General features: G+C 47.1%; 9 protein-coding genes across 9 annotated transcripts; 7 read left to right on the forward strand and 2 right to left on the reverse strand.

The window, feature by feature from the left end:
• Window positions 1-35: 35 nt before the first annotated feature.
• On the forward strand, window positions 36-1,939 carry F4822DRAFT_424842 (uncharacterized protein; the record flags this gene model as incomplete). The annotated part of the gene is made up of 4 exons (XM_051460226.1): window positions 36-123; window positions 179-792; window positions 850-984; window positions 1,037-1,939. 4 exons carry the CDS (start codon window positions 36-38, stop codon window positions 1,937-1,939), a joined length of 1,740 nt encoding a protein of 579 aa, XP_051320137.1.
• Window positions 1,940-3,190: 1,251 nt separating this feature from the next.
• Window positions 3,191-5,426, forward strand: F4822DRAFT_387985 (uncharacterized protein). Its single transcript, XM_051456845.1, has 4 exons — window positions 3,191-3,580; window positions 3,637-4,451; window positions 4,508-4,978; window positions 5,034-5,426. Exons 2-4 carry the CDS (start codon window positions 3,663-3,665, stop codon window positions 5,199-5,201), a joined length of 1,428 nt encoding a protein of 475 aa, XP_051320138.1. The 5' UTR covers window positions 3,191-3,580; window positions 3,637-3,662; the 3' UTR covers window positions 5,202-5,426.
• A 346-nt stretch (window positions 5,427-5,772) lies between these two features.
• On the forward strand, window positions 5,773-7,559 carry F4822DRAFT_439944 (S-adenosyl-L-methionine-dependent methyltransferase). The gene is made up of 6 exons (XM_051462685.1): window positions 5,773-6,083; window positions 6,136-6,420; window positions 6,481-6,531; window positions 6,591-6,884; window positions 6,977-7,158; window positions 7,221-7,559. The coding sequence occupies exons 1-6, from the start codon at window positions 5,844-5,846 to the stop codon at window positions 7,381-7,383; spliced, it is 1,215 nt and encodes a 404-aa protein (XP_051320139.1). The 5' UTR covers window positions 5,773-5,843; the 3' UTR covers window positions 7,384-7,559.
• Window positions 7,560-7,990: 431 nt separating this feature from the next.
• F4822DRAFT_45871 (glycoside hydrolase) lies at window positions 7,991-9,110 on the forward strand. Its single transcript, XM_051463510.1, has one exon. The coding sequence runs from the start codon at window positions 8,231-8,233 to the stop codon at window positions 9,020-9,022; it is 792 nt and encodes a 263-aa protein (XP_051320140.1). The 5' UTR covers window positions 7,991-8,230; the 3' UTR covers window positions 9,023-9,110.
• A 91-nt stretch (window positions 9,111-9,201) lies between these two features.
• F4822DRAFT_439948 (GMC oxidoreductase-domain-containing protein) lies at window positions 9,202-11,838 on the reverse strand (the record flags this gene model as incomplete). Its single annotated transcript, XM_051462686.1, has 3 exons — window positions 9,202-11,519; window positions 11,553-11,707; window positions 11,751-11,838. The coding sequence occupies 3 exons, from the start codon at window positions 11,836-11,838 to the stop codon at window positions 9,918-9,920; spliced, it is 1,845 nt and encodes a 614-aa protein (XP_051320141.1). The 3' UTR covers window positions 9,202-9,917.
• Window positions 11,839-12,707: 869 nt separating this feature from the next.
• F4822DRAFT_45877 (putative NADP(+)-dependent dehydrogenase) lies at window positions 12,708-14,119 on the forward strand. Its single transcript, XM_051463511.1, has 4 exons — window positions 12,708-13,030; window positions 13,094-13,378; window positions 13,432-13,717; window positions 13,855-14,119. The coding sequence occupies exons 1-4, from the start codon at window positions 12,914-12,916 to the stop codon at window positions 14,028-14,030; spliced, it is 864 nt and encodes a 287-aa protein (XP_051320142.1). The 5' UTR covers window positions 12,708-12,913; the 3' UTR covers window positions 14,031-14,119.
• A 330-nt stretch (window positions 14,120-14,449) lies between these two features.
• F4822DRAFT_45929 (gamma-glutamyltranspeptidase) lies at window positions 14,450-16,818 on the forward strand. Its single transcript, XM_051463512.1, has 4 exons — window positions 14,450-14,880; window positions 14,935-14,953; window positions 15,035-15,384; window positions 15,446-16,818. The coding sequence occupies exons 1-4, from the start codon at window positions 14,716-14,718 to the stop codon at window positions 16,742-16,744; spliced, it is 1,833 nt and encodes a 610-aa protein (XP_051320143.1). The 5' UTR covers window positions 14,450-14,715; the 3' UTR covers window positions 16,745-16,818.
• Window positions 16,721-17,858, reverse strand: F4822DRAFT_387992 (glutaredoxin; the record flags this gene model as incomplete). The annotated part of the gene is made up of 3 exons (XM_051456846.1): window positions 17,701-17,858; window positions 17,338-17,617; window positions 16,721-17,254 (listed from the first exon to the last, which is right to left on the reverse strand). Coding segments are annotated over exons 1-3 (479 nt in total), but the record flags the coding sequence as incomplete, so codon positions are not given.
• A 1,215-nt stretch (window positions 17,859-19,073) lies between these two features.
• Window positions 19,074-20,862, forward strand: F4822DRAFT_387999 (MSF1-domain-containing protein). The gene has a single exon (XM_051456847.1). The coding sequence runs from the start codon at window positions 19,654-19,656 to the stop codon at window positions 20,431-20,433; it is 780 nt and encodes a 259-aa protein (XP_051320145.1). The 5' UTR covers window positions 19,074-19,653; the 3' UTR covers window positions 20,434-20,862.
• Window positions 20,863-20,911: the final 49 nt, after the last annotated feature.

Raw genomic sequence — 20,911 nt, forward strand, 5'->3', positions numbered from 1 at the left:
CCAATATTGATGCTTATAAAATACCCTTCTCAAACATGATTATATGTGGGGCCAATAAATCCCTGCCTTCTGCCCCTCGATCTAAGGGATGCCTTACTTGCCTCTCTCGCAAAACACGTTGTGGTTCGTCGCTTGGGTCGAATAACAGTTTGGTCGAATTTTAACCTTTATCTTTTAGATGGCAGGCGACCAACATGTCAGAGGTGTGAAGAACGAAAACAGATTTGTCGGGGATACCGCCGGCAGGATTATGTATTCTTAAATGATGGCTGGCGAGCACCTGGTGTCTCATCTTCAGTAACGGAAAAGAAAAGCCCAGGAAAAACATCACGGAAACGCGAAACTTCAATTCCAGAAGATGAAGTCGAAAGATTTACCACGTCTCCCGTTTTGATTTTATCGAGGACCCCTAGCCCAGAGCGTAGACAACTACACACTGTGTTTTTTCTCTCTGAATTCGGAGCAGATATTCTTAACGGCCCCCACTTTATCCTTGACCTCTTTTACCGTTACCTTTCAACCGAACCCTCCCTACAGTATTTGGCAGCCAGCTGTAGACTTTCAAGTGAACCGGCCGTGTTCGCCGCTCATGCTCTCGCAGGAGCTCGGTTTGGAAGGATTCATTCTGATTCAGTGTCAACGCAAGAGAGCATTCGCACATACGGCGCAGCCCTACGTGCTATGTCGGCTAAGTTAGAAGAACTGAAATATGCCGACTCCGGTTTCCAAGTTCCGACAGAAGATAATTGGCAACATCTTGCATTCTTCTGTATTGTAATGGCATGTTGGGAAGTACGTCCAGCCTTTCCTTGAGAAGTAATCCGTTAATCATTCTAACTTTAATGAAAGCTTGAAATGTTTCCGACTTCGCGGAAGTGGCATGAACACATTCGTGGCCTAGCTGCCGCCATCCTTCTCCGGGGAAGCGAACACGCCTATTCGGTAAATAATGAAAGGCTAGTAGCAAGCTCACGCCTCTTTGTTGTATGTGATTTCGTCCACCTGAAGCCGGGTTCGCAATACTTACATACAGAAGATTTTACAAGTATTATCATCCAGACAGCCGAGCTTCCTTTCTAGTCTTGTGTCGGAAGGATGCTCACGGCCGCCTTCAAGCGCTGCGTTGAAGGTGGAAGTAACACGATATGGACCTGAAGTCCCGAACACAGTCTTAGAACATGGGATATATGATCCGCTCGATATCCTAACAACGGAAGCGGCTTCCACGGTGGCTATCATCGCCCAATACGATCAATTGCGTGCTAGCACATCCAAAGTGCATTCGTACGATGACGGTAAATTTGGTCGTATATTGATATCCTTGCGCGACAAGGCTGATGCCATATTGAACCGCGTCGAGACACAACTTATGTACTTGGATATGGCCACCTATGAAACCCCGTTGATAATATGGTTGTCGCGTCATCGCAACGTGGGTGCCAATTCAACAAGAGACTTCTGGCTGACAGTCAGTCTAGATCTCCAATCAGTTGTAGACACCGTCTTATCGTTCCCCACGATGAGAGAGCACCATATAGTAACCCTCTTCTGGACGACCGCCATGTCACTTCGCCTACTTCTCAGCGACATGCTAACTACGATGCTCACCATACCGCCATTGCATGACATTTATGATCAAGTCCTCGGCGAAATAGAGCAGCATCGTATCAAGCTTATGGGTTATGCGCAAAAGGTAATTCATACCATTGGCTACGGCGCGCTGAAAGAAAATAGGGCGGTCGCGCCATTTTTCCTTGCGACCGCATTCCAAATGGCCATCGTTACCCTCGAACGAGAATGCGAAACCCTTCGGGCGTGTGGCAGAGACAAAGATACAATCTCTAGATGCGAGCGTATGAAGGATCTCGCCGTACTTTACGTGGAGTGGGCCGCACAGAATAAGATTCCCATCAAAATGGACATGAACGTCCCACGGTAGCGAATTCGGAGTTGTGCGCTCCCATCTGTCCGTGCCGACCTGTGTACCACGTTAGAGTTCTGAATAGGGGTAAGCGATGGAGGTCATCATCCCCCCCTTGTCAACAACAGACACAGACGATAGCGCGAAAGAAGGCTACATCTCGTGAGACGGACATCCCGTATGAATTATGACCGCCCTCAAGTCCCGTGGAGCGCGCACAATAACTTCAATCGCATGAAGTCACGCTCCATCCATTCTAATACTGAGAGGGTCTTCGATTCTCGCGCTATATTATCCTTGTCACCAACAACAGTGGTGATACCATCCAAATCAGCACGTCTAGCGCAGCTTTCAGCAATTTCAACCTAGTTTACGCGGAGCGCTTACACGTGAAAGATGATAGCGGACACCAAAGCCTACGTGTGAGTGCCTGGGCTTAGGGGGCAGAACATATTGAGCACAGGGATACCTTGCTTCTATACGCATTCTGGAGTTTGGATGTTTGGTCGATATCCTCGAGATGATTGCCTTCTGCAAGGACTGCATCTACCCCCAATCCTTCAGCGACTTTGTCTCCTAGTCTCCAACGAAGTACCCGATATCCGAGCCCTAATTGGGATAAAGCAACATTTCCTGGTCGGTGTACATATTTGATATTTGCTAATGGACCAAGATACCGAAAGCGGTTCGGCGTGCTAGGTCGGGGCGGCACAGTCGTATCGTCAACCTGATCATTGAGTAATTTTTTAACCGCGTTGGGATTGTTGGTTGTTATAAAAGTTCCAAATTATGTGCGGGTGATCCGCGGGCCATCCGCCTAAGCTTGTCGCAAGTAAATGAGAAGTGAAGTTTCAGAGTCAGGTCGGCCAAGCCTAGATAGATCCTGCATGGCTTGTTTCTCTCAGCTTGCGCACGTTACGGTACTCGCCAGTGGTATTCGGTGATGATCGCCAATAATGATCTTCATAGGTATCCTAGCACATTTCGCAAACAGTGACGCCAAGCTGCAGGGACTGACTCAGCGTCTTCCTTGCATCATCATTGTCCCTATGAACGTGAGGCTAGGGCTGAAGGATCTCGGGGATGCCTCGTCTCGGGGCCGGAGTATCCCCATTTGTAATGCGGGCAATTGATGATGTTTTTTCCAAGTTAGAATTGCAGCTACAGGCTGTAAAGAAATGCCCTTTTATTGCCTTAGTCATTCGGAAAAACCACCTATAACCAATCAACTCGCCTCAAATCATCACGCACAACCCAAGTACCAAGGTATCTTGACGTTGCTATGTGGCACAGCTGCTTATAAAGAGAACAAAAAAGAGACACCAACATCAAAAATTCACAACCCAATCCGTAAACTCAGGGAATTTAATAACCCATCCGCTAATTCAACGCACAGAAAATACACTTCACTACAACAGGGCTCAAAATGGCCCTCCGCAAACTCCGGACAACACAAATTACCAACCAAAAGGATTCCAACCATCTGATATTCCAATTTATGTCAAGATGTTTGCTAAAAGTTTGTTATCCATCTATTATAAAAAAGCCATGCCTAGCCTATCAAGTTCAGGAGGTTTGGTTACCCATCGCGATATCAACCAACTCCGCATACTATACACTCAAACCATTTTCGTCTTTTGGCTCACCATATTAGAGCAAGTTAGCAAATTACACCTGGGCAATTAACTCCCCTTTGCACTAAACCATGTTGATAGACTTGATCTTGTCGACTACAAACACTATGGAAAACACCCCCTTATTCTTTTGGATGGTTCCAATCGGTTACCTTGCCGTTCTTCTATTGTCGTTCTTGAAGAATCAGCGTTCCAAGATCGTGGATTTGGATAACGATGATATGTCGAAACATGCAACGGACCCACAAACCCAGATTCGCGATATTGAGTCTCTAGTGGACTACCACGAGACTGCTGCAGTCTTGGCGGAACTTATCCATACGGATGGCGCTGGTGCATGGCCACCTCGAGCAAACCACACGTATTCTACCTGGCCGGAGTCGATTCGGGGTTACACAGCGATATACGAGGAAATGGCACCCCTTATTCCACAGGAGACACCATCCCTCGACGACGAAGTGAACAAAGAGCGAATTGAAAGCTTTCGTTCTCGATTCCGTAAACTGCTTCAAGGCAAGGTCGATCTCGTTCAAGTTAGAAGTTTGCTTGAAGCGGCTGAAGCGGGTCGGTGGGACGTGTTCCCCCGCGATATGTACAACGCTTTTTACTGCTGCATTTCCTGGAGCCGACACGCATACCGATGGGCTACCATCCCTGTGGTCAAAGTCGCTCAGCGTGAAACTATTGTTGATTTGCCGGTCGAGTTGGTGGAGCCCTGGGAATACCTTCAACGTCATTTCGGTTGCACATCGCAAGCTGGTAGTAGTACAAGCAATGCGATGCTGAATTTCGACACCAACGGAAAGCATATGTTCAGATTCAACATCAGAATGCCTGAAAAGATAACTATGGCTGAGGAATATTTTAGCCGCATTTTCTATGATATTGAGATAACGGTATGTACGATGCATTCCCCCTATTCCGCTACTTTCTAACCGTTGAGCTTAAATAGGGCCTGCCAATTTACCATGATATGGTCCTAGCCAACATCGAGTTCGCCCGAGGAGACAAGGCAGCTTGCTTGAGATACATGAAACGCATCACCAATCAATTGCGACCGGCTCTTGCCACATACTACGACAATCTGCACAATGGAAAAGTTGCGATTTCTGTGTGGTTGTCTCACGTACAAGGATTTTTCGCGTGGAGCGCCGGCTATGTCGACGAGAAAACTGGGGAATACATCAAATTCGATGGTCTTAGCGGAAATGCGGCATTGCTTTTCCATGCTGTCGATGGTTTTCTGGGATACGACCCGTACTTATCGTACCTTGATCAAGAGCGTGATGTGCCTGTGCGACAGAGAGCCGTAGCACACGCGTTTAAAAAGTACTGCTTCCGACATAAGTTGAGCGACGCGCCCCAAGATGAGGGCGATGCCGCAATCGCAAAAGAGTTTAATGAGATGGTAAAGCGAATGAGGGTAAGTCTATATCTTCAATGGCCCAGCACGTAACGAGCTAATACTCATTCTTTAGGTATTCCGAAGCGCGCATAGGATGCGGTCAAAGCAATACCTATTTGCGCCCGCCCCTGAAAGAGTGCCCATGACTGCGGGAAAATCAGTCTTGAAGGCGGACACCATGGATCAAAGCTTCCCATTCCTGGATGTTTTCATGGTTCAGCGATTAAACCAAACAGTGTAAAGGTGGCACTTAGTCAGATATGGATGTTCAGACAATGGTTGAAAAGGATTGCTAGAGTATAATGGTATAATTTTAGTTAGAAAAGTGTTGTTGGAGTTGTAGAAGGTGTGGTCTCAGATGGCAGTAGATATTTACTAACCCATTCCCCTATTTCTGTTTCTATAGACAAGTACTTAGGTATACAAGCAACTTTTGTATGTATAATGAAAATTCGTTTTTATAATATTTGATTTTTACTCAAGGTATGAAGGCACAGAAATCTGCACATATTTGATAACAATCCTTTGTGTCATAATGGTCGTACTCTGGTTCCTTTGTTAGCTACACTTCAGATACTCATAGCCCTCATGCCGTTCCACTAGTTTACCTTTAGGTAAGACAATAACGAGCTCCGCGATTGTTCCACCACTACTTAGGTAGGTAGATATTCACTAGCCCCTCTTGATATCATCCCCATCTTTCGGCTACGCCGCTTCCTTCGCCCTTACTTATCTTGAAACCAGAACACCCCTCCGTTCTTCAATATGTTCACCGACGCGAACTGGAAGAATAAGTAAAAGCTGTGCACATCCTTCCGAGACACGGGCCTTTTTTTCTCGTTTCATTAAAAAAATTCGATAACGGACATATCGGTATTTCAAAATGGCATCCCCTAATAGGATCATGGAACTTTCCTCCCTTATTGCGAAAGAGACGGAGAAACTGAACGATTTTTTCGTGAAGAATAATCTTCCTACTCCCTCTTTGGACGTAGATGCACTTTGGTTGTTACCTATACCTGCGGATGCTGCGGATCTTGAAGCATCACGACAGGCCATCGTCGAGGCTTGTTCTGAATTACAGGATCTGATGACTGGACCTAAGAACTTGCTACGCTTCAAGGTTAGGGTAGTCAGTTCATAAAGATAGCTGCTTTCTAACTTCACTTCTATAGTGGACCGCATACGCCAGCGTGAAAGCGATACTTCGGTTTAAGTTGGATTCATCATTCCCAGTGGGGGAATCTACTTCATTTGAAGCCATGTCGAAGTTCTCAGGGTTGAATGTCGTAAATGTTCGACGTATCGTAAGGCACGCAATTATTAACCATCACTGGTTCAGGGAAGATGCCCCCGGTGTTATAACACACTCGGCGCTTACGGCTATCTTAGCCACGGACCCTGTCATGCGAAATTCGATGATCGTCGAGTTAGACGAATTCTGGCCAGCAGCAGTTAAGGTAAGCTAAATCATAGAATTAGAAGAATTAATAACCTCCTTTTGGTGCTGACTTGAGTAGATGGCGGATGCTATGGAGAAATGGCCAAACTCCGAAGAAAGTAACGAAACAGTAGGTCTCAATTTGAGAATCCTCTTATAATGGTGACACCACTAAGTTATCTCAATTAGGGATTTTCTCTATCCAACAACAGTAACAAGAACATGTATGAGATATTTGCTGGCAACCCCGAGCGAGGCGAGAGATTCGGAGCATACTTCTCTCGCGAAGATGAACCAGGTCGTATGCTGCTTGATAATTATCCTTGGGGGAGTCATGAAACAATCATAGATGTTGGAGGGTCACATGGAAGTGTCGCCATTGAAATCGCCAAAAAGTTCTCGAAAGTGAAATGTATCGTTCAAGATCTGGCAGATACAGCGGCTGAGGGGGCTTCTCGATTGCCCGCCGAGCTTCAGGATAGGGTCAGTTTCATGGCACAGTTAGTCAACTCCTTCCCCTGAATTGTCGAATGACGTGTCGTAACTTTGGATACTATAGCGACTTTTTTACGAAGCAGCCGGTTACTGCCGATGTGTACTACTTCCGATCCATCTTCCACAACTGGGCGGACAAGTATTGCATCAAGATTCTACAGAATCTCATACCTGCGCTTAAAAAGGGCGCGAAGATAGTAGTCCATGAACGCATCCTCCCAGGCCTTGCAAATCTCTCTACAGACCATAAGCGAAGAGTAATGTAAGACTTCCTATAATCTGCTTTGATATATCGCGAATGCAATTAGAGCTAATTGTCACCAGTAATTTGGACGTGGGAATGCAGCAGCTATTGAATGCTAAACAGCGCGAAATGCATGAATGGTCTGAATTGTTCCAGCAGGCGGATCCTAGGTTTAAATATCTAGGAGCTCATCGTCCGGACGGGGCTATAAGATGGATAATCGTAGCAGAGTGGCAGGGCTAGGAAGCTATAAAGGGGCCGGAGGACAGCGATCGATATTGCAAAGACTGCTAAAATATAGGGTACGGAGGCGTCGAGAAAGTTGTATTTTAGGGAGCTTTAGAACCTCCCATAATCGAGCGCACGACATTGTAGCATGAGTGCCTACTATGATTACAGGTACGAATACGCTATAATTCAGTACTATATAACCCCGCATTCGGTGTAACCCCTCGATAAATTTAAGCACTATATTTATAGGTTAACATGCCCTAGAACTTTATGCTTTTCAGCGCGCATCTCCCCATATTATAGCCAGTGAATGGGGTTCTTAGTGAACTCGGTCAGTGTGGCGACGGCCTATATCTTGGTAAACTGGCATACGCCGAAAAAGATTACAAGAGATATAGAGGAAGGGTTCGTATATACTACGCATGACTTCGAAATTTAGATCTAATCAACCAATGTCCGATGTTCATTATTTATCGTATCCATGATGCCAAACACCTTACGGGGCCCCTAGCACGGTAAGCTACGCCATTACCCCTATTTAAACTTGACTGAAGACTGAAATCGAATTTAGCCTCTATGCGAATAATTAAGTGAGTTGGGCCGCCTTCCCCATTCTAACCTATCATTAACTGCGGTGCCTCATCCTCTCGGTGAAATATTATTCTCTTGAACTCCAGCTTGGGAATCGATCTACAGACCGGCTTACGTAGACGTAGAGTCTGGTTAGATGGGCCGCGGACTTGCGTATCTCGATAGATTCGATGTGCATAATATAAGGATGGATTTCCACACTCATGCTTTCTCACTCTATAGCCTGTCTAATAGTTACATGCCATAATAGGTCTTAATTAAGGTCAGCATGATGCTCTCTAAATCTATACTCTTCACCCTGGCTCTGGTCAGCAACGTGCCAGGCTCATTAGCGCATTGGACCTATAGCCGACTAGTCGTAAATGACGAGGTCGTCGGCGAGCCGTGGCAATACATCCGGCACCACAATAACTCCAACGCGCCTCTTACAGATGTGAACTCAACGGATTTCCGGTGTAACTTCAATGCGCAAACTGCGGAAACATACACGGTGCGCGCCGGCGATAAGATTGGTTTCGGCATTGACGAGCACTTCGGTCACCCGGGAATCCAGCAGGTATATCTATCCCGGGTCCCTGAAAGCAGTACGGCGGCGAATTATGATGGATCCGGAGGTTGGGCTAGGGTATACTCGCTCACGACGGCACCCGCTAATTCTACTAATTCGTCGTCCACCACAGGAAATGAGGGCGATGATGAGGTGGTGACATGGGCGACTCATAACATCCAGTCCTTCCAGCTCCCACTACCGGCCACTACCCCGCCGGGCGAGTACCTTCTCCGAGCAGAGGGTCTTGCCTTGCATGCAGCGCATAAATGGGCATGCGCTCAATTCTATGTATCCTGCGCACAGATTAAAGTAGTTGCCAGCTCTAACATCGGGGGCAAAGGTGAAAGTGCGGAATTCGGACCGCTTGTTAAGATCCCGGGTGTATACAAGGGAGACGAGCCCGGAGTGTTGATCCCGGTATTTTGGTCGTCCCTTACAAATTACACTACTCCGGGCCCGGCTCTATGGCCGGAAGGAACGCAGGAACAGCACGTGGTTGAGCAGCTTTAAGGTTATGTTATCTAAAAATATCCGTCGTTAAGGGAGTTCCCGGGGCAAAGGGGCGAGGGGCGAGGGGTAATCTTAGTGTATGTAGAAGGTTACAAAAAGCATATCACAGAAGAGCGAATAAAATAATACCTGTTACACAATAATTAGCTTTCTATAATGAAACATCCCAAGATAAAAGAGAAATAAGATCTTGGCCATTCTTTTAGTCCCGAGTTAGCGAAGCAGCAAAGTGGGAACCGATGCCGTGATTCTTATGATTGTCGGACGGCTCCGAAACTCGGGGGCTCTTAGAGCGGACAGCAGCAGTGTCAATAAGTCAATCAAGTCAAGTAATCACGTATAATTGACTTATGCAAGCCAAGTCAAGTTATGAATATTTATGACATACTTGACACTTTTTACGGATTGACTTGGGTCACCGTTGGACGATGGGGATTTGTCTTGTTCAACCATGACTAGCTGTATCTGGGGTATCTGAGGGAGACATCTCGAGGCTACGTGTTAGAGCAGAGTATGTGTTTGTTTTCGGCATTCTTATGTTAATAATGTGAACGGTACGTCCGACCGTCCGACGGGTTTAACGCCCTAACTCCTTATGTTGGGAAATGACACGAATACAGACATTGGACAGAGTCAGCGAACAATTGAATTATCTATTTTTTTTTTTTTCATTGAGCGTTGTCGGTTCTGTCTTACATATATGGTGCCTCGGAAGATGGTAAAGAGTGATCAGGTACATCTTATGGCTGCGATCACTCATCAGTCGATGTATGAAAAGGGTAGTTTCTTGATTGCACTCAATTTATCGAGGATTCTTGTAGCTCAATCTCAAAAAGTCCCGGCATCTCGAGGCATCCTAAACCCTATCTCACACTCCCAAGTTTAGTAACAGCAATCATAGAGCCGACTTAATGATTCTTGCACCATGCTCAGCGACACCATACACAGTCGCCTGCGGACTAGCTCCGGGAATGATTAGGATGATACTCGCGTCGCGCACGCGCAAATTGCGACAGCCATACACTCGTAATTGTGCGTCGACGACACCACCAGTCTCACGAGGCATCATTGAACAAGCTCCCGTAAAGTGATGCGCTGCAGCTGTGGAGCTTAGCACGAATGCCCTTGCGTTATCGAGATCCGACAGACTTCCAGGTGGAGGGACAACCGGATTTCGCACACCATCGAGTTTCAGATGCTTGGGGAATGGGTCGGTATTCATGATAGTCTCTAATTGCTGGACATGGCGGGCCAGCATCTCCGCATCCAGCGGGTGGGAGAAGTACTTGGGGTCTATATCGAGGCCTGATGAAGTGATGTGGACTGAGCCGCGCGAGAGGGGAAGCGAGAGGAATACCGCAGCGGAGAAGTACCTCTCGGTACCCGGTGGAATGGCCGTCATCTTCCCATCCGGTCCATAGACTGCATATCCAGGACAGGTTATGTATTCCGCAGACCTACCGGTCGGGGAGGCAAGGATTGAGTTCACGAAAGATCGATGCGCTTCCGCGAAGGCAGTGGTGGTTTTCCCAAGGTCACGATCTTCGTATTTAGGGTCATGCAACACAAGGTCGAGTTCGCGCGAACCCTTCGGACCTTCAAGATTGGGCAAGGGAAGCTGCGCCATAAGATCAATACCGCTTCTTGCGAAAGGCCCGGTGCGATCTTTTCCGTAGGCTTCCATCGCAGACGCCAAAGTGTCAGGGTCCTGTCGCACAAGACTATCGATCGTTTGAAAGCCGTCCTGTGGAGAAACCTGGAAGGTTACGCTGCATATCGGGTGGTTTTGGAGATTCTCGCCGACGTGTGGGTTATCAACGATGACATCAATCCCGAGAGAGCGCAGAAGTGTCGCGTCTCCAATGCCAGAAAGTTCGAGGATCTTGGGCGAATGAAGTGCGCCAGCGCTTATGATGACCTCCTTTCGGGCTCGTACCACTTCGGTTTTCCCATCTCTTGTAATCTGGACACCGGTTGCCACAGGGTCTCCTTGGTCGATTGGCTTGTTGAAAAGTACTTTGTCTACGGATGCCTGGGTCCATATGGTGAGATTCTGGCGAGATTGAGCGAGGGAAAGGTACGCGGATCCAGCAAAGCTTCTTTCCTTGGTATCAGGGTCGATACTCTCCGGAGTTACCAGGGCTCCTTGGAATTGGCCAGAGAAGGGATTTCCGGAAACCGGATACCCAAGTTTAGAGATCGCTTCCCTCCATACTTGTGGCCATCTGGTCTCCTCATCGGCGACACTCAGTTGCAGAGGTCCACGTGCTTCAGTCTTCCAGGGAGACTTAGCTAAGGTGTAGGAGTTGTCGATAGACTTGGAAAAGCTTTCCCAGTCCCAACCATCATTACCGAGGCTAGCCCAGGCGTCGACATTTGCTTTCGACGTCGGAGTGAAAGTATGAGAGTTAAGAGCGCTAGAACCCCCAAGAGTGCGCCCTAGAGGGTGAAACAGCTGACGGCCCCGCAAAGATGCTTGAGATTGAGAGAAGGTTAGCTCGAAGTGGCGAATCAGTAAGCAACATCATACCTGCGAGGAAGTTTGAGTTGCCCAATCAGCGGATGTGCCGGTTAGAGTGGGCGCCAAAGCGGGAATTATGACTCTAGCATCTTTCATGAGGTCTTCACCGGCTTCAATGACGAGAACTTGGATGGTGGACAGTTCGGAGAGTCGTGTAGCTAATACTAGGCCGGCAGTACCTCATCCAGCAATGATAACATCAAATACCTGGTTCGCCATGTTTGGCAGTGCAGTGTAGGGGAAAGGAAAGAGAAGTTAGGCCGTCAACCTGCGAGGCCCTGGGTGCTGGCTGCATGACTGGACGTTACACAAGACAACCCAATAACCTGAGAAGTTTAATAAAGGGATGTGTATATATAACTCGTTGTAGCCTTTATGTACCTAGGTACTAAATATTTTGGTCTTAGTTGGATTTAAGCTGTCACATTGAGCTACCTACTTCTTAATGATTTTTCGATCACTTCCTCACAACTATATCTACACTTCAGCACATCGATATCGGGAGTCAGGAGAGACAGCTCGAGCCATGACTTACACGGTGGTCGCACACGTCAAGCGCAAAAAAGGCACCACGCCGTCGTAGTTTTACAACCATTACAATAACGTCCATGTGCCGCTTCTGAAGACACTCGTGGGTCCCTTGTTCCCCCTCTCACACACCCGTCACTTTATCACACGAACCCAGACGACACCGCCGGATGTCAAATCCTCACAGTCCGGGGATAATTCGAACGAAATATTTACGCCAATGATATACAGAGGAGAAGTGTCTACCATCGAGAGTGACTCCGTAACCGTGATGGTTTTTGAAGACAAAGTCGCATTCGACCGTTCCGCAAACAAGTTTTACAGCAAAGAAATATTTGACAAGATAGCCGAAGACGAGAAGAACTTTATCGACCAAGACGTTCGATTGGTGTATGCTGTTGAAGAACCTGTCGTCACTAAACGTGACTGAGTTCTTCCGTTGGGAGGATTAATAGAAGGATGTTGGAGCGTAATTAACGGTTTTCCAATTAATTCGGTCAATTTGGCACGGATATAGTCGACTTATCGCCGTATCTGGGTACGTGAGAGGGTACCTACACAAATAGGGCGTGAAAATGGGGAGGGGAGGGGTGTGAGATGTGTGACATATGATACATATATCCCTTTGACTATGGTCGGCAGCAAACACTTTCTTGGCAGTCCACATAATCAGTCAAAGGGATGGGCTACTGCCGCTGTGATACCGGGTGGGCGACACCTTTAAAATTGATCGACCTCAAGGTCTTTTTATTTTCTTTTGGAACTCCAAAGGTCGAAATCTCTTCCCCTCTCCACCTCGTCCCTGTATTCTATCATGCTGTAGCTCCTGAGCCAAGTCAAAAATGCAGCCTCCATTCCCTTCTCCAACGTCGACATGGCATAACGACTCTTATTCCTCCATTTCGCCGAAACGACTAGAGCTTAGTGCAGAGGGGAAGATTGTCATAATTGCTGGCGCGGTATGCTTCAACCCCCGCGTTGATTGAGATCACATCAAGTCTGATACCTTCTTTTACGTACAGGGCAGTGGTATCGGTCGAGAGACAGCAGTGGCTTTTGCTAGTGCTAACGCTTCTCAAATCGTCCTCTTGGGGCGCACTAAGGCATACTTGGAGGCCACTGCATCCCTTCTGCCCAAGACTGTTACTACTTCAATCTTCGCGGTCGACATCACTCAAGAGAAGAGCCTTGAACAAGTAGCATCCTCAGTCGGGACGTGGGACATCCTCATTATCGCCTCTGCTTACCAGCCCACCCCGAAGCCTCTCGCTTCGGCAGATATTGGAGACTGGTGGCAAGCTTTCGAGGTTTGACTACCTCCAGTGTTGGTCGATTGTCTCGCGTATTGATCCAAGCACAGACAAACACCAAGGGCGGCTTCTTAGGCATTAAAGTGTTCTTGCCTACCGCCAACAAGTCCCACGCCACGGTCCTGGCTCTGACTACGGGAATCACGGGACTTCCGCCCTCCATGCTACCCGGCTTGTCGGCCTATATGGCGTCCAAGCTAGCTCAGACCAAGTTGATCGAGTTCCTGGCGTCGGAACAACCAAGCATCTTTGCTGCTACCGTCCACCCGGGTTTGGTCGAGACTGAGATATTCGCCAGAGGTGGTGGGACGACCGACGCTTTGCCAATGGACAAGGGTAAGTTTTGCATCGGTTCCCGTCTCCCTTTCATTCCGTCATCTGACTCATTTCCTATGTATGTGTGCGGAGCCGACTCTCGCTTTTAGCTGCCGCTGAAGATGTGATAATATAAACTAAAGTTTTCCTCGTTACAGTTCAACTCCCTGCCCATTTTCTGGTCTGGATGTCTAGTCAGGAAGCCAAGTTCTTGAATGGTCGCTCGGTTTGGGCTAATTGGGATGTGGAGGAGCTGAAGACAAAAGCCGCAACTATTCAGTCGGGAATGTTGATGACTAGCGGCATTGTGGGATGGCCATACTCGCCATTGTAGTCACTACAGTCGTATTAAGGATGTGGCCGAGTCTGGTTTCCCGACTTCTCGACATCTCATTTTTTGTGTAGGCTCGATTTGGCGGGATCGGCTTCACACTTCTCGAATTTATGAATAATCCAGGAATTTGGGCCGCGTAGAGTAAAATAAATATACAGGCAAAGCTAGGATAAAGTTTTACTGAATCCTTTTGATTGACCTAATATTATGATATGATATTATGATATGAAAACATTCACATGATGGTGAGAGACGAGCTGTCTTTTGCGGAATGAAATGATACGAGGAAGAATAAAATTGGGTGCAATGTTCCCGCTGGGGTACGGGGCGGTCCTGTCCTCCGCTGTCGGCTCTAAGGGAACCATTAATAACATTTACCGAGGCAGGTTAGGCATTCGGGTACAAGCGCGATTGGGGGGATATAGATACCAGGAAAAAGGATATCTACGGAAAGATACAGAGATAGTTGAGACAACCTGAACGTCATTCTAGTTTGATGATAACCATTTGCCCGAAAGTTGAACTTACACAAACCACACCTTATATACTTGTTGTTGTTTCGCAACGGTTTCTATTGCTCATCGGCCGTATTAAATATCGCGAATTAGATTGAATTATATGGGATTGAACCACGAGTAATTATTATCGCTTCTGGAAAATAACAATAATCTCTTGATAATTCACGATGCCTCTCACTACCCCATCCCTATTCCCTCCGGAATCGCATGTGTTTTCAAAATTTCCAAGTCGCCGAAGTGTAGTTCATAGTACGAGAGGTATCGTGTCATGCACGCAACCACTCGCAGCGAAATGTGGTATCGAAGTGTTGGAGGCGGGGGGTAACTGCGCTGTAAGTGTTTATTCAATTTATACCAATATCAATACTAACAATACCTCTGTTTAGGATGCGGCCGTAGCGGTTGGTATGTCGCCTTTGAGAACTTAAATTTACATTTCACTGTTCCTCGGGCGTCATTATTATGAGTTGCTAATACGTGTCATAGCCGCCGGTCTCAACATGACGGAGCCATGCTCCACAGGTATAGGTGGTGACATGTTCTGTCTCTTTTACGATGCCAAGACGAAAAAGGTCTCGGCCATGAACGGCTCGGGCCGCTCAGGCAATAAGTGCACTCTTGAGACTATCCGCAATTCACTAGGTCTCAAGGAAGGCGAGTCAGGTAGAATTCCCATGGCTAGTGTGCACGCCGTCTCCGTGCCCGGAGCCGCAGCCGGATGGTACGACACGGTCCAGAGGTTCGGCAGCGGAAAGGTGTCTCTAGAACAAATTCTAGCACCCGCGATTAGGTTGGGTGAGGAAGGTTTCCCTGTTTCAGAGGGCGTCGCGTATTTTGTAAGTGACTTGTGTTACATCCCTGAATTACTAACATCAATGTGCTTATACACTCGACCAGTGGAATAAATCGGAACCACAAATCAGACAAGCATCTCCTAATGGCGGCGAGATGCTCAAGAAGGATCCCAGCGCACAAAACGGCGTGCGCGCCCCTAAAGCAGGAGAAATCATGAAGAACCCGAACCTAGCAAAAACATTCCGCGCTTTAGCTACAGAAGGTAAAAAGGGGTTCTACGCCGGGCACATCGCAACCGAACTCGTCAAAGTAGTCCAAGACCTCGGCGGACACCTCGAGCTAGACGACTTAACACACCACCTAGAAACCGGCACCGAGCCCGTCGAGCCTATCTCTCTCAAATTTCGAGGCCAGAAAGTAGCCGAATTACTAGGCGACAAAACCACCGGCGACGCTGCCCAAAAGCAAGACATTGGTCTTGAACTCTGGGAACACCCACCCAACGGGCAAGGCATAGTAGCTCTTATGGCCCTTGGAATCATCCAAGAACTCGAAGCCGCGGGTAAAATCCCAACTTGGTCGTCTTCCGATTTCAACACAGCGCCGTATCTCCACGCTATTATTGAGTCCCTACGCATCGCTTTCGCGGACGCAGCGTGGTTCGTCGCGGACCCGAATGTCTCGAAGGTGCCCACAAGCTCGCTAATCTCACAACCGTACCTCGCTTCTCGCGCCGAACTCTTCGATGCGACGAAAGCATCAAGCAATGTCCCGCACGGCTCACCCGCCTGGCAGAGCAGCGACACGGTGTACTTCGCGGTATCCGATTCGGAGGGTAACGCGATTTCGTTCATCAACAGTAACTACGGCGGCTTCGGTACATGTATTATCCCCGCGGGATGCGGGTTTACGCTGCAAAACCGCGCGGCGAACTTTTCGCTTGAGAAGGGACATCCAAATGTTCTAGAGCCGAGGAAGAGGCCGTATCATACGATAATCCCGGCTGCGGTGACGAATTTGCATGATGGGAGTTTGCATAGTGTGTACGGTGTTATGGGGGGGTTTATGCAGCCCCAGGGTCATGTACAGGTCCTTCTGGGACAGGTTGTGGGACGGTGGAGTGTTCAGCAGGCGTTGGATGCGCCGAGGATTTGTATTGGTTCCGGCATGAGTCAGAGTGGGAAAGAGGACTTGACGGTGTTTGTAGAAGAGGGTATGCCGGCGGAAACGGTCGAGGGTTTGAAGAAGCTGGGTCACGATGTTCAGGTCGTGACAGATATGGGAAGGTCGCAGTTTGGTCGTGGTCAGATTATTAGGTGGACTCTTGATCCTGTGGAGAATATCGGTGTGTGGTCTGCGGGTAGCGATCCTAGGGGAGATGGTGCAGCGTATCCTTTGTAAGGGGGTCGCAGTCGTCGCTGACTTGAAGTGCTATGAAATGTTAGAGTAAACGACAGTAGATCTAGTAAATTCCAAGAGTATCAAAGTCTCATATGTATGTGTTAGATTTTAATGTATAGTATTATATCCAATGATATCGCCACATCTCTATTTTGAGGGGAATCGTCTTCTAACCTTACGGATTATACCAATGCGGTCACTCACTCGTGGTCCTTCATTTCTTATCATTATTTTAGATGGCGTAAACCAGCCTGGCGCCCGTCTATTAAATCCGTATGTACCCGAATCGTACAACTCGATCGTATTTTCATTTTGCTGTTCCATACATCGTTTAACTACTTTCCTCCTTAGATTCGGAACCGTCTAGGGGAGCTAGTACACCTTTCTCCTCAAGCATCTTAGCTAGAGAACCATCTTGGTGCATAGACACGAGGATATCGCAACCACCGACGAACTCCTTATCGATGTAGAGTTGGGGGATAGTAGGCCAGTCCGAGAACTCCTTGATACCTATTCCAAAACTATTGTTAGTTACAGTTGCTCTTTTCCTTACTCTTCCGCAATGTGATTGTAATGGAAACAGGAAGTCGTACCCGCTCGCAATTCTTGGTCCTCGAGCACGTTGAAGGCGGCGAACTTGTTAGGGTCAACACCTTGTAGACCGAGGATCTGGATGCTGGCGCGCGAAAAACCGCATTGTGGCGTCTCGGGTGTACCCTTCATGAACAGGACTACGGGTGCTGATGCGACGGCTTTCTCGATCGCTTGTTTGGTATGGTCGGAAAGTAGTCGTTGTTGGAAGGATGTGAGGAAGGGCGATGGTGTCTTGAACATAGCTCGTCGAGCAATAGGCCTCGGGGCCTGTCTAAGGGCCTAACATTGTGAAGATTTAATCAGCATCATCGACGGATTACTTTTTTTTTTCTTTTTTGGCGGGGTGATGAGGGACAACATACCGCCGATAAGGGTCGCGCGAACATCTTGATGCGTTTATATAATTCACGCCGTATGAATCTATATCACTAGATAAGTTGATATGATAGACAATAGTTGTGATATCTTCTAAGGTCGGTCTTCGTGATGATCAATCAATTGATTCATAAAATGATAAAATAGAAATTGGAATGATGTAAACGGAACGTGCCGCGGCTTCTTAGCGATAAGCCTTACAATTACAGGGGAGCTCACGCCACAGTGCTATTTAGCCAATCGCCGTTCAGCTGCTAACTGATTACCAATCCAATACATTGCTATTGTACTTTATACTTGGGTACATTCATAAAAAAGCTCCTATTTGCCCTTTCACATTAATAATTCAATATCATATTTATATCGAAGGTGAATATACTTTCTGAATTTAAGCAGGGTATTTTATGGGGTAGATAATCCCAACGTACAGTAAGTGCTTCAAGCATGATGCAGGCTATGAGACATGCCGGTCAAGAATGAAGAATGCCGAGTCTTGTATATAACGTTTCTACAACTTAACAAGGATTAGAAATCCAGTATAGTTTCTGTTCTTACCGAAGAACTCAGTGTTTAGTTGAGCTAGAATTGTAGTCTAGCGGTTGAATGCTGAAGCTACTCAGTCTCAACTTGGTTGATTCAGCTTCATCGCCGACAGCAGGAAGAGCATAAATATTGACTGCAACCATGGATTTTGATTCGAGTAGATAGCCAAGGTAACCTTACACAACACCAAGCCGCTACAGTTACTACCCTTGGTGTTCAATGCGATTCGTCCCACACGGAGGTTACGGCAACGGCATTAATGATGACCACGTGCCCCACGATAAATCTAGTCGGAAATCACGGAAACCATTGGTTTGATTTATATAGGTGGAACAGGTGTCATAAGATGACTGATGACGAATTTACTATTCAGAAAACAAAGAACTGTGTCGGTTCCCATCTCGATATGATTCTTTGTTATGGATCGTCACGAATTCGTCAGGAGGGGAAGGAGGGTGTAGGTACATGAATATACCTGAAGAAGAAGAGGCATGAATGTATTGAATGTAGAAGGATGAATGTAGAAAGTCCGGAGAAGGTTAAAAGACCAATCATGATGCGCATGTAAAACTATAAAACCAAAGGAAGGAATACGTAACGAATTGATTGGTTCATGGACATGTGAATTGGGCATTGCCACCTGTAGACTAAGCTCTCCCCGCATTCTATTCAGATTTAACCAATCAAAAGGAAGACCGATACACTGATCGACGAGTCGGATCAATTTACTACAGATTAAAAATTGAGTTTTCCAATAGTAGAATAGTGGATTAGCACTAACTGTCGGGGTTGTCGGAGGCGGGATTGGTTGGTGGTCGAATGTTCTCTGGCGACTTTTTTTATTTGACTCGTTCGATCACAACCGTCAGCAGCCGTCGCACACAGCAAATACATCATATCACCTGGCATCACCACTACCACCACTACCACAACTACCACCACTTTCTCTTCTTACCCCTGCCCCCTCTCTCCAATACCACCAACACCACCACCTCCTCTTCTTCCTCTTCCTTCTTCTCCTTTTCTTTATATCCTAATTTAAATACTCTTGTAATTCCACATTGCAAATGAGTGTTTAAATTTCAATTCATTCCGCCTCGATTGAAAGGCTATACCCATATCGAAGGGTGGAAGAAGACAAAGTGTTAAAAAAAAAAGAGGAAAATCGACACTTTCGCACCGCTTCGTTACTCAATCGAAACCACCAAGGAACCGGCCTCATGTCTATATAGACATATTGAACACAGGGACGTCTAATATTCAAGTCCGACGAAACCCTTTCAACACAGCTACTTTCAACATTCTACTCCGCTTTTTCGCTCCCCTCAATTCTACGATATCCGAACGAACAATTCACCTATAACGAAGCCCACGCGATCTCGCCACCCGATACCAAAATGGTCCTCACACACACGACCAACCACGCCTACTCTCACCCATTTCCTACTGTTACTCTCGCCTTTTTCCTCCGATACTACTCCCCTCAGCTCAATCCCTTCTCGAGCCATGTCCTTTCTACCGATACCATTTCGTCGCATGTCGACCCCGCCACCGGTCGTCTACATATGACACGCATTCATATGAAGAAAACCCGATTGCCGTCTGCTGTTGTCAAGCTATTACCCACTAGTGTTACCGGTGGAGGTGGCGACAAGTCCAGTTACGTTCTAGAGACTAGTATCGTGGATATCAAGGAAGGCTGGATGAAGACGGAAAGCCGAAATCTCAATTACACAGGTGTTCTGAGTGTAGTTGAGCAGCAACACTACTCAACCACCTCTCCCGACCAAGCTACACCGGCCCCATATTCAAACCCTGCAGGAGTCGCAAATTCTCTCGGTACCAACGGTCCCCGACCGTTATCTCCGAATACCTTCGTTACAACGACTTTCTCCTACCGATCTACCCTAGGAGCCAGGAAACAAGACAAGGCAGCGGCTGAAGTTACTGATACTGAAGAAACTAGTCCGCGACGATTCGGTGAATGGATTTCGGGATGGGGTGCGAAGCGAATCCAAAGCAGCATCGAATCCATAGCTTCTAACAAAACCGATGACCAACTCATTAAATCAAGGGATGGAATGCGCATTGTCCTAGAGCGGCTACGAAACAATGGAGTCGTTGCTGTACTCAGGGAACTAAGGCGGCGCGAGGGAAAGAGTGTTTTCGAGCAGTGACCACCATGTCACAACCTTTCTTTCCTTATGAGATACCATGTTACAACAAAAACCTGTATATCCGTATATGACATTTTTAAAATTAGCAAGGCGTTGGGGACTTCGCTGGAGTGGAAGCAAAACGATGGGAGGAATGGCCTCGGACTTGATTACGAAACATGACCTTGAGCTGTGAACATACCAGAGGAAACAATGAGCTAGGATGAGGAGGGGAGGGAGGCAGGCTGACTTTGCGATCCGAAAAGACGCTCATGATATCACCTGTTTTGGGTAGGGTTAGGTGTACTTCGCTTTTCTACTCCCCTCATGTATCAAATATGAATGTTTAAAACAATTTGTATGGGCTTTCTTGTGTAAGACTGGATGACGTATACGCCTAATGATTCTTAAATTCGAATATCGTGCTTTTTACATCCATACCACCAGATATCGCGATTCGTCTAGGTGCACTCTTACACAGGCAAGCATGAGTAGTCGT

Source organism: Hypoxylon trugodes (genome assembly GCF_022578975.1).
Source record: "Hypoxylon trugodes strain CBS 135444 unplaced genomic scaffold F4822scaffold_1, whole genome shotgun sequence".
Taxonomy (NCBI): domain Eukaryota; kingdom Fungi; phylum Ascomycota; class Sordariomycetes; order Xylariales; family Hypoxylaceae; genus Hypoxylon; species Hypoxylon trugodes.